This window comes from Pestalotiopsis fici, assembly GCF_000516985.1.
Source record: "Pestalotiopsis fici W106-1 unplaced genomic scaffold PFICI_Scf_17, whole genome shotgun sequence".
NCBI classification, from domain to species: domain Eukaryota; kingdom Fungi; phylum Ascomycota; class Sordariomycetes; order Amphisphaeriales; family Sporocadaceae; genus Pestalotiopsis; species Pestalotiopsis fici.
In genome coordinates, this window is record NW_006917107.1 from 185,864 (window position 1) to 196,888 (window position 11,025).

The 11,025-nt window shown below is 50.3% G+C and overlaps 4 protein-coding genes across 4 annotated transcripts; 1 reads left to right on the top strand and 3 right to left on the bottom strand.

The window, feature by feature from the left end:
- Window positions 1-885: 885 nt before the first annotated feature.
- On the bottom strand, window positions 886-2,118 carry PFICI_15355 (uncharacterized protein; the record flags this gene model as incomplete). Its single annotated transcript, XM_007843936.1, has 6 exons — window positions 886-944; window positions 1,001-1,181; window positions 1,236-1,354; window positions 1,416-1,716; window positions 1,780-1,998; window positions 2,062-2,118. 6 exons carry the CDS (start codon window positions 2,116-2,118, stop codon window positions 886-888), a joined length of 936 nt encoding a protein of 311 aa, XP_007842127.1.
- Window positions 2,119-2,846: 728 nt separating this feature from the next.
- PFICI_15356 (Signal peptidase complex catalytic subunit SEC11) lies at window positions 2,847-3,466 on the bottom strand (the record flags this gene model as incomplete). The annotated part of the gene is made up of 2 exons (XM_007843937.1): window positions 2,847-3,284; window positions 3,386-3,466. 2 exons carry the CDS (start codon window positions 3,464-3,466, stop codon window positions 2,847-2,849), a joined length of 519 nt encoding a protein of 172 aa, XP_007842128.1.
- Window positions 3,467-4,097: 631 nt separating this feature from the next.
- PFICI_15357 (uncharacterized protein) lies at window positions 4,098-6,236 on the bottom strand (the record flags this gene model as incomplete). Its single annotated transcript, XM_007843938.1, has 1 exon — window positions 4,098-6,236. One exon carries the CDS (start codon window positions 6,234-6,236, stop codon window positions 4,098-4,100), a length of 2,139 nt encoding a protein of 712 aa, XP_007842129.1.
- Window positions 6,237-7,426: 1,190 nt separating this feature from the next.
- PFICI_15358 (uncharacterized protein) lies at window positions 7,427-9,733 on the top strand (the record flags this gene model as incomplete). Its single annotated transcript, XM_007843939.1, has 1 exon — window positions 7,427-9,733. The coding sequence occupies one exon, from the start codon at window positions 7,427-7,429 to the stop codon at window positions 9,731-9,733; it is 2,307 nt and encodes a 768-aa protein (XP_007842130.1).
- Window positions 9,734-11,025: the final 1,292 nt, after the last annotated feature.

Here is an 11,025-nt window from a genome sequence, read left to right on the forward strand (position 1 = left end):
TATAGTGTCGGGCAATCAGCACCAGAAAGAGCTGGGCAAGCTGGGAGATCTTTGTTTAAATCCAATAAGCGAATTGGGCCTAAGGTACAGTCGGTACCAAAGAGGATACGTACTGGATGGGACAGGGCGTTTGCCGGTGGTTGGGCCGTTAATGAACTACCTTAGCATCGTATCCGGCTCGTGGAGAACAACAGGGATGGTGCGTGCTGTATATCTATATAGGTACTAGATAGTGTACAACAAAAATAAGGTACGTCGTCTATACTTGTATGTGATTTAAAATGCATAATAGACCGTCAACTAATGACGTACCACGTTGGAGCCTCCCAAACTTGTTGACCCACGCTACAGCTCAATTCCAAGTCACTTTTTTTTTTTTAAAGTCCTATCATGACCACGGTCCGTACCTAGGTTTGTTGGTATCGAAATGTGCACGCACAAACACATTGCGTACCATGTTATACGCAAAGGCATGTCACAAGCCAGTCCTATTTCTGTCTCAATCAACACAATGGATTGGGCATCCAACTAGGTGACTATCATCAGGCACTTGGAGCGTTTCGCTGATTGCAGCAATCGACATTTTGATGAATCGTGTTTTCAACAGCCTTGGCTCAAACTCAGTATCTACCGAAGCCCTGATCAAGCACCATTGGGACTGCCAACAAGATTGAAACCCCCAAGTACGCAATGTATACCCCAGCATAATCAATTTAAGCTTAATGGGTGTCCACAGGCCCAACACCTCGTCCTCCATGCCCCTGCTGCTTCACGAGGCACTATTATGACTCACAACGCTTGAGTAATATTAAATCGCAACACACTGGAGCATTTGACATTGTCTCGCCAGAGGTAAAAAGTAACGTCATTCATTACTGCTCCGTCTCAGTTGTGTGCGGTCATGCTTTCCCGCATGGCAATCAAGCCGTACATGTACGAGAAGACTAGAAGTACTGGTCAGCGTACAATTCGAGACATTGTTGAGTTTGGGGCTACCTACTTCCGGGCGTTGAAGTGACAAATGCCAGGCACGCAGCAACAGTAGCCTCCGGCGCGTTGCCCATCTTGGCGGGATCCAAGAAGAAGAGACCCGAGTGGCCAGTGAGGAGCCTACCGAACCCAGCCCAAGCAAGATACGCACCACTGGCGAGTACAACACCTGCGACGTGTCCAGCAACAGGCTGCCAATTCGTGCATCAGAGAATGAAGACTGCAGAAGATTCCAAGTAACTCACAGTCTGGCGCCTGATGCTATTGAAGAACAAAACCTCCGCAAGTGCAATGATGGAGGTGACCGACCAGACATTGATGATGCTGAAAGCCTTGATTGCGCCTTCTTCGAAAAGCCCCTTGTCTGCATCGCATATCAGCACAAAATCATCGCCTTGTTCAGAAACATTCGCGACACTGCTTACCCGGGTCGAAAGCCAGTGTTGTCTGATTCTGTGGGGGTTCCTGAGGTCGTGAAAAGGCCGGTGCCGCGAAGCCACCATTTCCAGTCGGTACAAGCACAGCCCAGTACATGATGGTGTTGGTAAAAGTAAAGACATGAGTAACTGTATAGAACAAGCTGAAGAAGAACCGTCTTCGGGAACTTTCGACACGGCTAGGAGGGGAGATCGACGTGATGATCTTGTTGCGGAGTCGTGGCCAACGACCCTCGGGTGTCTCATCGTGGGCCGGCTCGGGGACGAGAAGGTGCATAATCGTCCATATCTGTTCAACGGCGTCAGCCTTCATGAACCAGCGCCCCGGACTGCATAATCCCTAAGGACTCACGGTGACTTGAACATTGTATGCGAGAAGCATGGCAAATGTGACGGTGGAGAACTGGAAGGGAATGCGCCAGTTCGTATGGGTGTCCTTCATTTCCAGCTTGTACTTGATGGAGACACCGGCCACTGCATTGAGATATGCAGTGATGGCTAGACGGACAATCGTAAGGATCTTGGGGTTGACCATACGCCATGACGAATGGCAAGCTCGCAAATAGATGTTCTGTGAACGTTAGCAGAGACCAGTGAACATCATTTGCTGCATGTATTGCAGCTCGTCACATACATGACTGTCGATTTGGGAAGTCACAGGGCGAGGCATCAATGGCGTTGTCTCCGACATGCTTGCGAGCGGTACGAGTCGGACGTTCGAGATTAGCGAGGATTATAGGTTGGCTAGCACTGATTCAAAGCAATGTTTTTTTTTTAGGAGTGTAGGGTTTTGTACAACGCGTAGTTGGAACAAAATTGAGGGCTGAAGAGAAGCGTGATGGAAAAGAGCAGACAAAGGCAGAAAGGAAAGAGAGGCAGTTGGAGGGTGGTGAAAGATCAGGTGCACAGGTCGCCCGGTCAAAATGCCACTGGTAGAAAGACGTCTTCTGTAGACGAACTGGATTTAAGGCAGGAGCAGCCACGATATCACCAGCTAGCACTTCGTGAAACTCATGACGACAGGACGATTGTAGAACGTGCCTTCATTGAATGACCAGGACCGGCCTGCCTCCGTTTCCTTCCTCATCTACGACTTATCGGACCTCTTTCCGTTCTGGCATTGGGAATAAGGAGTGGCGTATGATAGCTCTGTATTCAATGTGCGTTCACCTAGATGTCGGATACCAGATGACGAAGTCGGAATCAGGCCGCCCCAGTACTGTTGGTACTGTCCCAGTCGAGCACCAGCATGAAGATTCGTCATTATCATGATCATCACGAAAGGCCAACCACCTGTGTCACCGGTTTTCTGGTCGCCCGTTGCTGATCCATGGAATTGAACGTCGGGGGATATCGATTATCATGATCTCTTCTCAATTTTTACAAGCCGCGGCGCCCTCGACTAGCTATGGCTTTCTATTATTCCCGTTGTAATACAACTAGCAATCCCATTATACCCAGCATAACCGTCTTCAACCACGGGTGTTCACTGAGCATGATCGTCACGTAGCCCACAAACGGAATGTAAGCAAATACGCTGCCAATGATGTCTTTTCGCTCCAGGTAATCTTGTCCCAAGGCGTACAGTTCGGTGTCGTCGGCTGCGTTGTTGTCGCCTTTGGTGAGAAGCTTCGCGTGCTCGCCTGTCCCAAACTTGCGAACGATTCGGTGGACAATCGGAATATCCTTGTCCTTGACATTGTATACAACAACTTCGCCTACGTCTGTCTCGGCAACAAGGTTCCGATTCCAGAGGAACAGCAGATCGCCTCGCTGGAAAGCTGGCTCCATAGACCCCGAAAGAACGACGACTATGGGACTGGGAGAGTCGGAGACGATAGAGAGACCTTTCCACATCTGTGAAAGACATGAGTCATTCATGTCAGCAAGTTACCACCGAGCAAGTATTTTTTTTTTTCTCTCTTTTCGCTCAGAAAGCGCGTCCGCGACCGACATACCATGAACGCTGTCGAGAGAATGAGGCCAAAGTTGAGCAGCTGGGCGGCCATCTGCCGGGGGTTTTGGAGACCTGACACCATTTTCGCTGGTGAATCGGTTGGCTGATTGGTTATTTGGTCGTTCGTGACAGAGAAGGGAAGGATGTTTCTCCGTTTTCAGGGAGTCCAAGAAGAGATGTTTGCGCAGGGAACGCTGGTGGACAGCCCAGAATTTGGACAAAAACACTGGTCGACCGCGACAAGCTGACAGCTGTTTCTTGGAGGTGAGGTTAGGTGTCCTCAAAGCTCCGGGGTTCAATGCTTGACAATTTAGCTTGTACGGAGCTTTAGTTTAATGTAGCGGCCAGGGGTTACCTAATGTATTGGTCGGTATTAAGGTAGTGCAGATGCACACTGCAGCCATCAAGGTGGGGCCAAGGTGCTTATGGGCACCAACTTCTGGTAGCAACCATTGATATAAGTCGAGGGGTAACATGCAACGGCCATTTCAACATCTGTGTCTTAGCAGAAAATATTGCTACAACTAAAGTCTCCTTAGGTTGAAAAGGGGTGATAAATCATAATGCCACGAATGAACTCAATAAGAGCCTCACCGAGATTCTGTAGCTAACAATTAATCTACCAAGGAAGCCCGGCTCTGCCTGTACAGAGTACTTATGACATTCTGCATAGTGAAGGCAGAATTCGTGAATATCAGACTCATAGTAAGCCATCAACTGTCCGATAGGACTCGAGTCCAGTCAAACTTGTTCCAGCGCTTCTTGAAGGTATCTGCCCTGATATCATCCTTGCGCCAACGACCCTGTTTCTTAATCACGTCTGGCATGACATCCAGCATCCCGCCCAGGATCTCGCGTGCAAAGAGATCACCTTTGGGCCAGCGATTTGCATCTTCCACCACGTGGCCTAGGCCACCATCCAGCGTAAACCACGCATGGAAGTACGGCATTTCCTTGGCAATGGATCGTCGGAATGCTAATTTGCCCAATCCATTTCTTGCCTTGGCTCCTGTGTCAATGATTTTTTTGTGTTGGGACCATTCCTCATCAGCCGAAAGCATGGCCTCCCTGAAAAATGCTGGCGCCGTATCACCCTGTTCGTACGGGATAGGGACAGCTTGCATGGCGGCGTGCATATGTCGATGAGGTGCAGCAGCATTCTCGTAGAAAACAACCTCACGGCCTTGGTCATGGTACATGCGCGTCAGGCATTTCATGAAGTTGCGAATCTCCTCCCACTCATCATCATCGCACTCTAGCAGATTGGTGCGATGTTGGATGGGAACGATCACTGCGCCTCCCTCAGCTAGTTCTGGCTCTGTGGGCAACGTGAGATAGACACGGGTCGCCAGAGAGATCATGGGCGCAACCGGTGGCTGGTTTCTGTCTTCGTGATGGCACAACTGGCATCTGTCAAGGATGCTATTGATCTTCTGGTACTCATTAACCGCGGTATTTCGGAGGTTGATCTCTGATTTTTGGATGCGCTTGGCGAGTTTTTCGGCATTCTCGTCCATATAGTCGAGGTCGTTATCGAATTTACCATCTTTGGCGATACGCTCAGCAAGCCGAAGACCCTCGCCTCCACGTTGATTGCGAGTTCGGCGCTCTTCTCGTACCATATCCTCAATGGTCATCTCGTCGTTCTCTTGCATGTGGCCCCTTTCGCGGCCTCGCTTGGTCTCTACTGCCTTGGCCTCGTTTCTCGTGCCAGCCAACATGCGATTGTCCATGACGCCAAGGACAACATCACCGGAACCGTGGGCGGCAAAGGCGGCGGCAGCCTCATTGTACTCCGTCTCGAGCCTGGCGGCGTCTGGTGCTTTCCTCAATTTCGCCTTCATCATCTGTGCGCGCAACTTGTTGAGTCCGGTCTGGTCGACCGTCGTGGTAGCTGGTCTGGTGGCATCATCGGGAACGACGGTACCTTGCTCAAGATTTCCCTGCTCCATTCGTGATAGTTGTCTGGATTCGTGAACACCCGCATCCAGCTTTCGTTCTTGAAATAACTCCCCACTAGGTTTTCCCTTACCCACGTAACCTTCGCCGTATGTTTTGCGACGGTCTAGCTCTATTTTTTCTTCTCGAGCGTCGTCAAAATCTCGTAGACTACCAAATCTCTCCACTGCCACTTCATCCACAGACCGGCCAGATTTCTCTGCCGTATTATACACGGCCTTGAGTTTTGTCATTCGCCATTGACTGCCATCATCTCCGAATGTATAGCTCACGTTGTGCTGTGCAGGTCGGTCTAGCTCGTCCAAATGTTTTCCTTCATTGAGGTGCTGCAACTCGGTCGCATTGATCTCTCTAGAGTGGACGGCACGCACAGGTTCTCTCGATGGCGGAGGGGTCTTTTCCCGCTTCGCTCCTCGCTGCGTGTAGTCAACACCAAGCGCCGATGGGTCTGTCATCCAATCATCACGAGCTAGTTTCTCAGGATTTGCGCTGGCGACGGAGATCTCCTCGTCGGGCAGAGGAAGGTCCGCTTTTGGATCAGACCCCTTTACGTAGTCCCACTGTCGAGGCGATCGTACGCCATCCTCCCGGTGGCGACGCTTGTCGTCTCGGTTAGGACGGTGTTGCCTATCATCTTCCCTTGCGTCTTCACCATCGTCCCTAGAATGCCTTGATCGCTTGTGGCGATGATGGTCCTCATTCCGCCCCTGATCTCGTTCCCTGGAGCGGTGATGTCGGTGCCGATGTCGGTCGTGGTGGTTAGAATGGTCATGTTCGCGGTCGTGGGATCTCTCCCTGCGATGGCGATGCTTGCGACTCGCGCGTTCTTCAGCTCGCTCTCGTTCTGCCTTTTCTGTCGCCAGTGACTTTTCAAACTCGTCGAGACCGTCCATATTGGAATTGATGATTCGCTGGATGTCGGGCACGCAGCCTACTATGTCAGCGATAGATGAAGTGCAAGTTGGATATTGTTATCAGAGATTAAAGCTCCAACTTGGGTAGGCAATGAAGGAAAACATTGCAGCTATGACGGAATTTGAGATGCGACTTTCGCGCACTAATATCGGCACCTACCTGCTGGCTGGGGACAAGCTCCAAGGGACATGGTGTAGCGTCTTAACTCCCTGTCGTACGTAGGTCGCTGATAGCGCTAACAAAATGATACCCGCCCGTAAAACTGAATGTGTCTACATTACAGAGTACAGAGTAAAATAATGCTTTATTGTACCAGCGTGTAAGGTGCGCATATTGATGCTACAGAATTTTCAACCCCCGACTACATCGTGTACTATTCAGACACAACATCTTCTCAGACTACATTACTTTTCTCAACGTTTTCATTCGCGCATCTGAGAATCATCGGCTGCCATCCAGCTATAAAATCTGAAACTTCTACTATTCCATCTTGCATTTTATAGTCATATCTCTCGAGCCAGCTGCAACTTTGGACATGTTTTGGAACGCAATTGGATAAAAGAAATAAAAATAAAAAAGAACAAATCGTGGCCGACCCAGGTATTCGAACCTCGAACCTCGACCACCTCTTTCTCAGCAGGCAGGCGGGGGACTTCAGACACCCAGCTAGCCAGCTAACTTTTGCTGCCGCCTTCACTGTCAGCGTGTAAAAATCCGTTTGGCAACAACCCAAATTCAACAAAGTTCCCCCACCCTGCCCACTGGACCATCAAACCTGCAAATCGATTCTCCTCCCTCCGGACTCGCCCTTCCCCACCATCACATTTCCCATCCATTTTTGCAACTCACCCAACACCACCGACCGACCATCATAGCCAGCCAATACCAACCGCTCGCACGCCTTACTTTCTATGGTATCTCAGGTGCCATACCATCACTTATACGCGCGCTGGTGCATTGAAACCATTTTTGCGAACCCATTCAGAGCAGACGCCTTGCGAACGTTGTGGACAATTGTCAAAGTACCGCCGTTGCTTAACGGTGGCTCTTCTTTTTTTTCTCTTGCTCCATATCGCTCGTGTCGCATCAGACGATCATTGACTGCACTGTGCCCACCCACAAATCTGGCTGCCGGCGACAGGCATCATCTGTCCTACCGTAGGCAGCCATGTCATCCTTTTTCAAACCCAACAAGACTCGCAAGGCTGGCTTTTCCATCAAACCAAAGGGAGCCGCAAGCAATCGTCTGCGAGATGCTGTTCAGCGTCTCGACCGGCAGATGAGCGTGACTGGCTCCCCAGCACCTGAGGGCCCCACTGTGTCTGCCACAGCTTCCAACGTCGTGCCTCCCAGTCGCCGCACATGTCCCAATCCACAGTGTGCAAATCCTTCTGCCCCCGTGGATGAGGGTTACTGTACTGGTTGTGGTCGCCAAGTCGAGACTTTGGAGATTGTCAACGAAATCCAGTTTGGCGAAAATGCTGCTGGAGCCGCCGTCCTTCAGGGAAGTTACATGGGCGCAGATCAAGCTGCTGCTCGTCTAGGAGGACCAGGCATGCGTCGCATAGGAGGTGTGATTGGCGACTCCCGTGAACGAGTCATTCGAGAGGCAAGGAACATGATGGCGCAATATGCAAATCAGCTGAAATTGTCCGACACTGTCATCAACGAAGGCATTCAGATTTTCAAACTGGCGCTCAGTATGAACTGGATACAAGGTCGCGGCATGATCAAGGTTGTCCCTGTTTGTCTCTATGCCGCCTGTCGAAGACAAGATAGATGTCGCGTTATGCTCATCGATTTCGCCGATTTAGTCAAGGTCAATGTTTACGAGCTCGGCCATGTTTTCAAAGGTCTCAACGATATTTATGACTTTAGCCACAACAAGATCAAGGCCATCATTCCCGAGGATCTCATGTATCGATTTTGCGATAAGCTCGACTTTGGCGACATGACGAGAGATGTTGCCGAGCTTGCAGCACGTTTCTGTCAACGTATGGGCCTCGATTGGATGGTCATGGGACGGCGCCCATCAGGCATCTGTGGTGCTTGCATCTTCTTGGCTGCTCAGGTGTGGGGCTTCCGTCGAACGGTCCGGGAGATTGTCTATGTTGTCAAGGTTACCATGCATACCATTGAGCAGCGACTAGACGAGTTCAAAGTTGTGGAAAGTAGCGACTTGACCATCGAGGACTTTCTCAAACAAGAGCTTTTGGAGTCGCGGCACGACCCGCCCTCATTCTACCGTACACAAGCTGAGTACATTCAGAAGATGGAGCAGCGCCAGAAAGAGAGCGGACGGAATAAGAGGAAGCGAGCCACTGATGATATCGACGAGGATGTCGAAGATGAAGCCCATAGTGGCAGTCTCCCAAGCAACTTGCCACCTCCGCGTCGGTCTGAACAGTCTATGCCACCACCCCCGCTTCCGCCCCCAGACACATCCAAGTTGCCTCAGGTTACACAATTCCTGGAGAGGTCCAAGGATCCGGAGACAGGGCAAATGATTCTTGAGGCTTTTGATCCTAATAACATACCTGCTCCAGCACCTCGAGTCGCTGCCGCCGAGAAAGATGTTGCAGAGGGGGTTGATGCCGAGGACCCGACAGGCGAGGAGGCCATCGATCATTTGGCTGAAACTTATACCGATGACACCAATGAGACCGCCCAAGCAAAGCGTCGCAGAGGCAAGCGGGCACCCGTGGAACCTCTTTTGACCTTTAACGAGGAATGGGAGAACGCGGAAGAAATGCTTGTACAGCAGATCGACGAGGTCATCAGCGATCCTAGCAGTGATACTCATAGAAAAGCTTTGGCTACTGCTGCTTACCATGCTCGTGTCAAAGCCGCTTGGGCGCGCTCGCAATTGCCCGTGCAAGAGACCAAGATGGATGAGGTCATTGACCCTTCAGAGTTTGCCGACGACCCCGAAGTCCAGAACTGCATGCTCGGCCCTGAAGAGATCCAGCTCAAAGAACAGATTTGGCTAAACACGAACAAGGATTGGCTCCGAAAGCAACAGAATAAGCTGTTTGAAAAAGAAATGGAGGCTTTGGGGCCCAAGAAGAAGAAGCGCAACCGTCTCAAGAAACCGCGCATTGGCGAAGGTCAGCTTACCCCAGCCAGTACTCCGGGTGAAGCCGCCGTCGCGACTATGAAGAAGTTTACTATGAGTTCACGAATCAATCTCGACGCGATTAAGAACCTCTTCTCCGAAACTGGCAAGGGTGGACCGGGCAGTGTTGCACAAAGCAGCCGCGCTGAGAGCGAGGATGGGAGTGAAGTTGGTGATGCACATGAAAGGCTTCAAGCAAAGACCAAGCAACACACAGCCACTTCTAGCAAAGATGCCAACGCTGATGCAAACGAGGAAGAAGAGGACGAAGAGGAGGAAGATCAGGAGCCTTACGAGGACGATCAAGGCTACGGAGAAGATTACCAGGAATATGACGAAGGAGAGGAGGAATGGTATTAAAACTTTCCGGCGCTTGGCCTCGGAGCGGATTCTTTCGGCTATATTAGATACCCAAGGAGACAGCATAGACTGAATATTCATACACAAGACAAGTATAACATCCATACACTTTTGAGACTGTATCCCGTGAACAGCCATGCCAACACAGTCTCGGGTTGATGCCCCAAGAGCATACGATGAGCCAATTTGCCATTGGCCCCACAGCATGAAGTCTTTGCATGAATACCTAGGAATGCAATATCATATCGCCACTCAGTGTTAACGTAGGTTTACACACTAGCGACCAGCGAGTTGTACGAGGACGAATAAGTAGATCAAAAAGCAGAAGTTCTTTCCCCCTCCCTAAACCTGAGCTTCAGAGGGTAATCGGTTTCGACTTGTTTTCGACTTTGTCAACGCTTCCCGACCCGGTAAATATCCTTGAAAGTTCTTATTCTGCATTACTTCACGATCTGATACAAGTTAGCAACGGGATATGTCTTATCTGTAATCATCTAAAGGTCGCTTCACTGATGATGCAACCAATAGCGCAAAGCAGAAGTTTTTCCATATATTCAAGGTTGAGGGGCACTTAGACGAGAGCGTCGTTGCGGCTGTATTTGGCAAGCTCAAGCCTATTATCCCCGAGGTCCTCAGCGGAAATTGGAAGTGTGGCAGGCTTCGATACCGGCCACCCGGTCCACCAGCAGCTGGGCGGCATGCCGTGGGCAGGTAAGGACTTCCGCGGCGTCGACGGTGTTGATCCAGTCATGGTCATCAAAGACGGAGCCCGGGCCTGGGCCAGCGAAGTTGGTCACGCAAGAGGGTATTTTTGCTTTGCTGTTGCCCGCACATATGTAATCTAATAAAGAACCATGAAAGAGCTAACGCGCCATCATTGTCCACAGTTGTGTGAGGTCAAGTCTCGCCTGCCATGGTTTTACGACAATCTACCCAGTATCGACCAATTCCGCCACGTTGACCAGAACTCGGCAATTGAATTCATGGACAACAAAACCTTGAAAGATGCCAGCACCTACTACTTTTACCTCACCAGAATGTAATGCTTGCGAAGTAATTGTACGAATTTCGATTTGGTGGTTATGCTGGGGCGAAAACACCATAAGTCCAGCTGCTAAGTGTGTCTGCTATTCGAGTCATCTGGAGCATTTTCAAGTACTCCATAGTAGCTAAGAACTCAATTTTAGAGGTGCGCATTTTCTGCTTGTAGTAACTACAATGCAAGTGGTATATCTCAACAAATCCTTGTAACGCTACAGTTAAGTGGATGATCCGACGACGAGACTATTTGC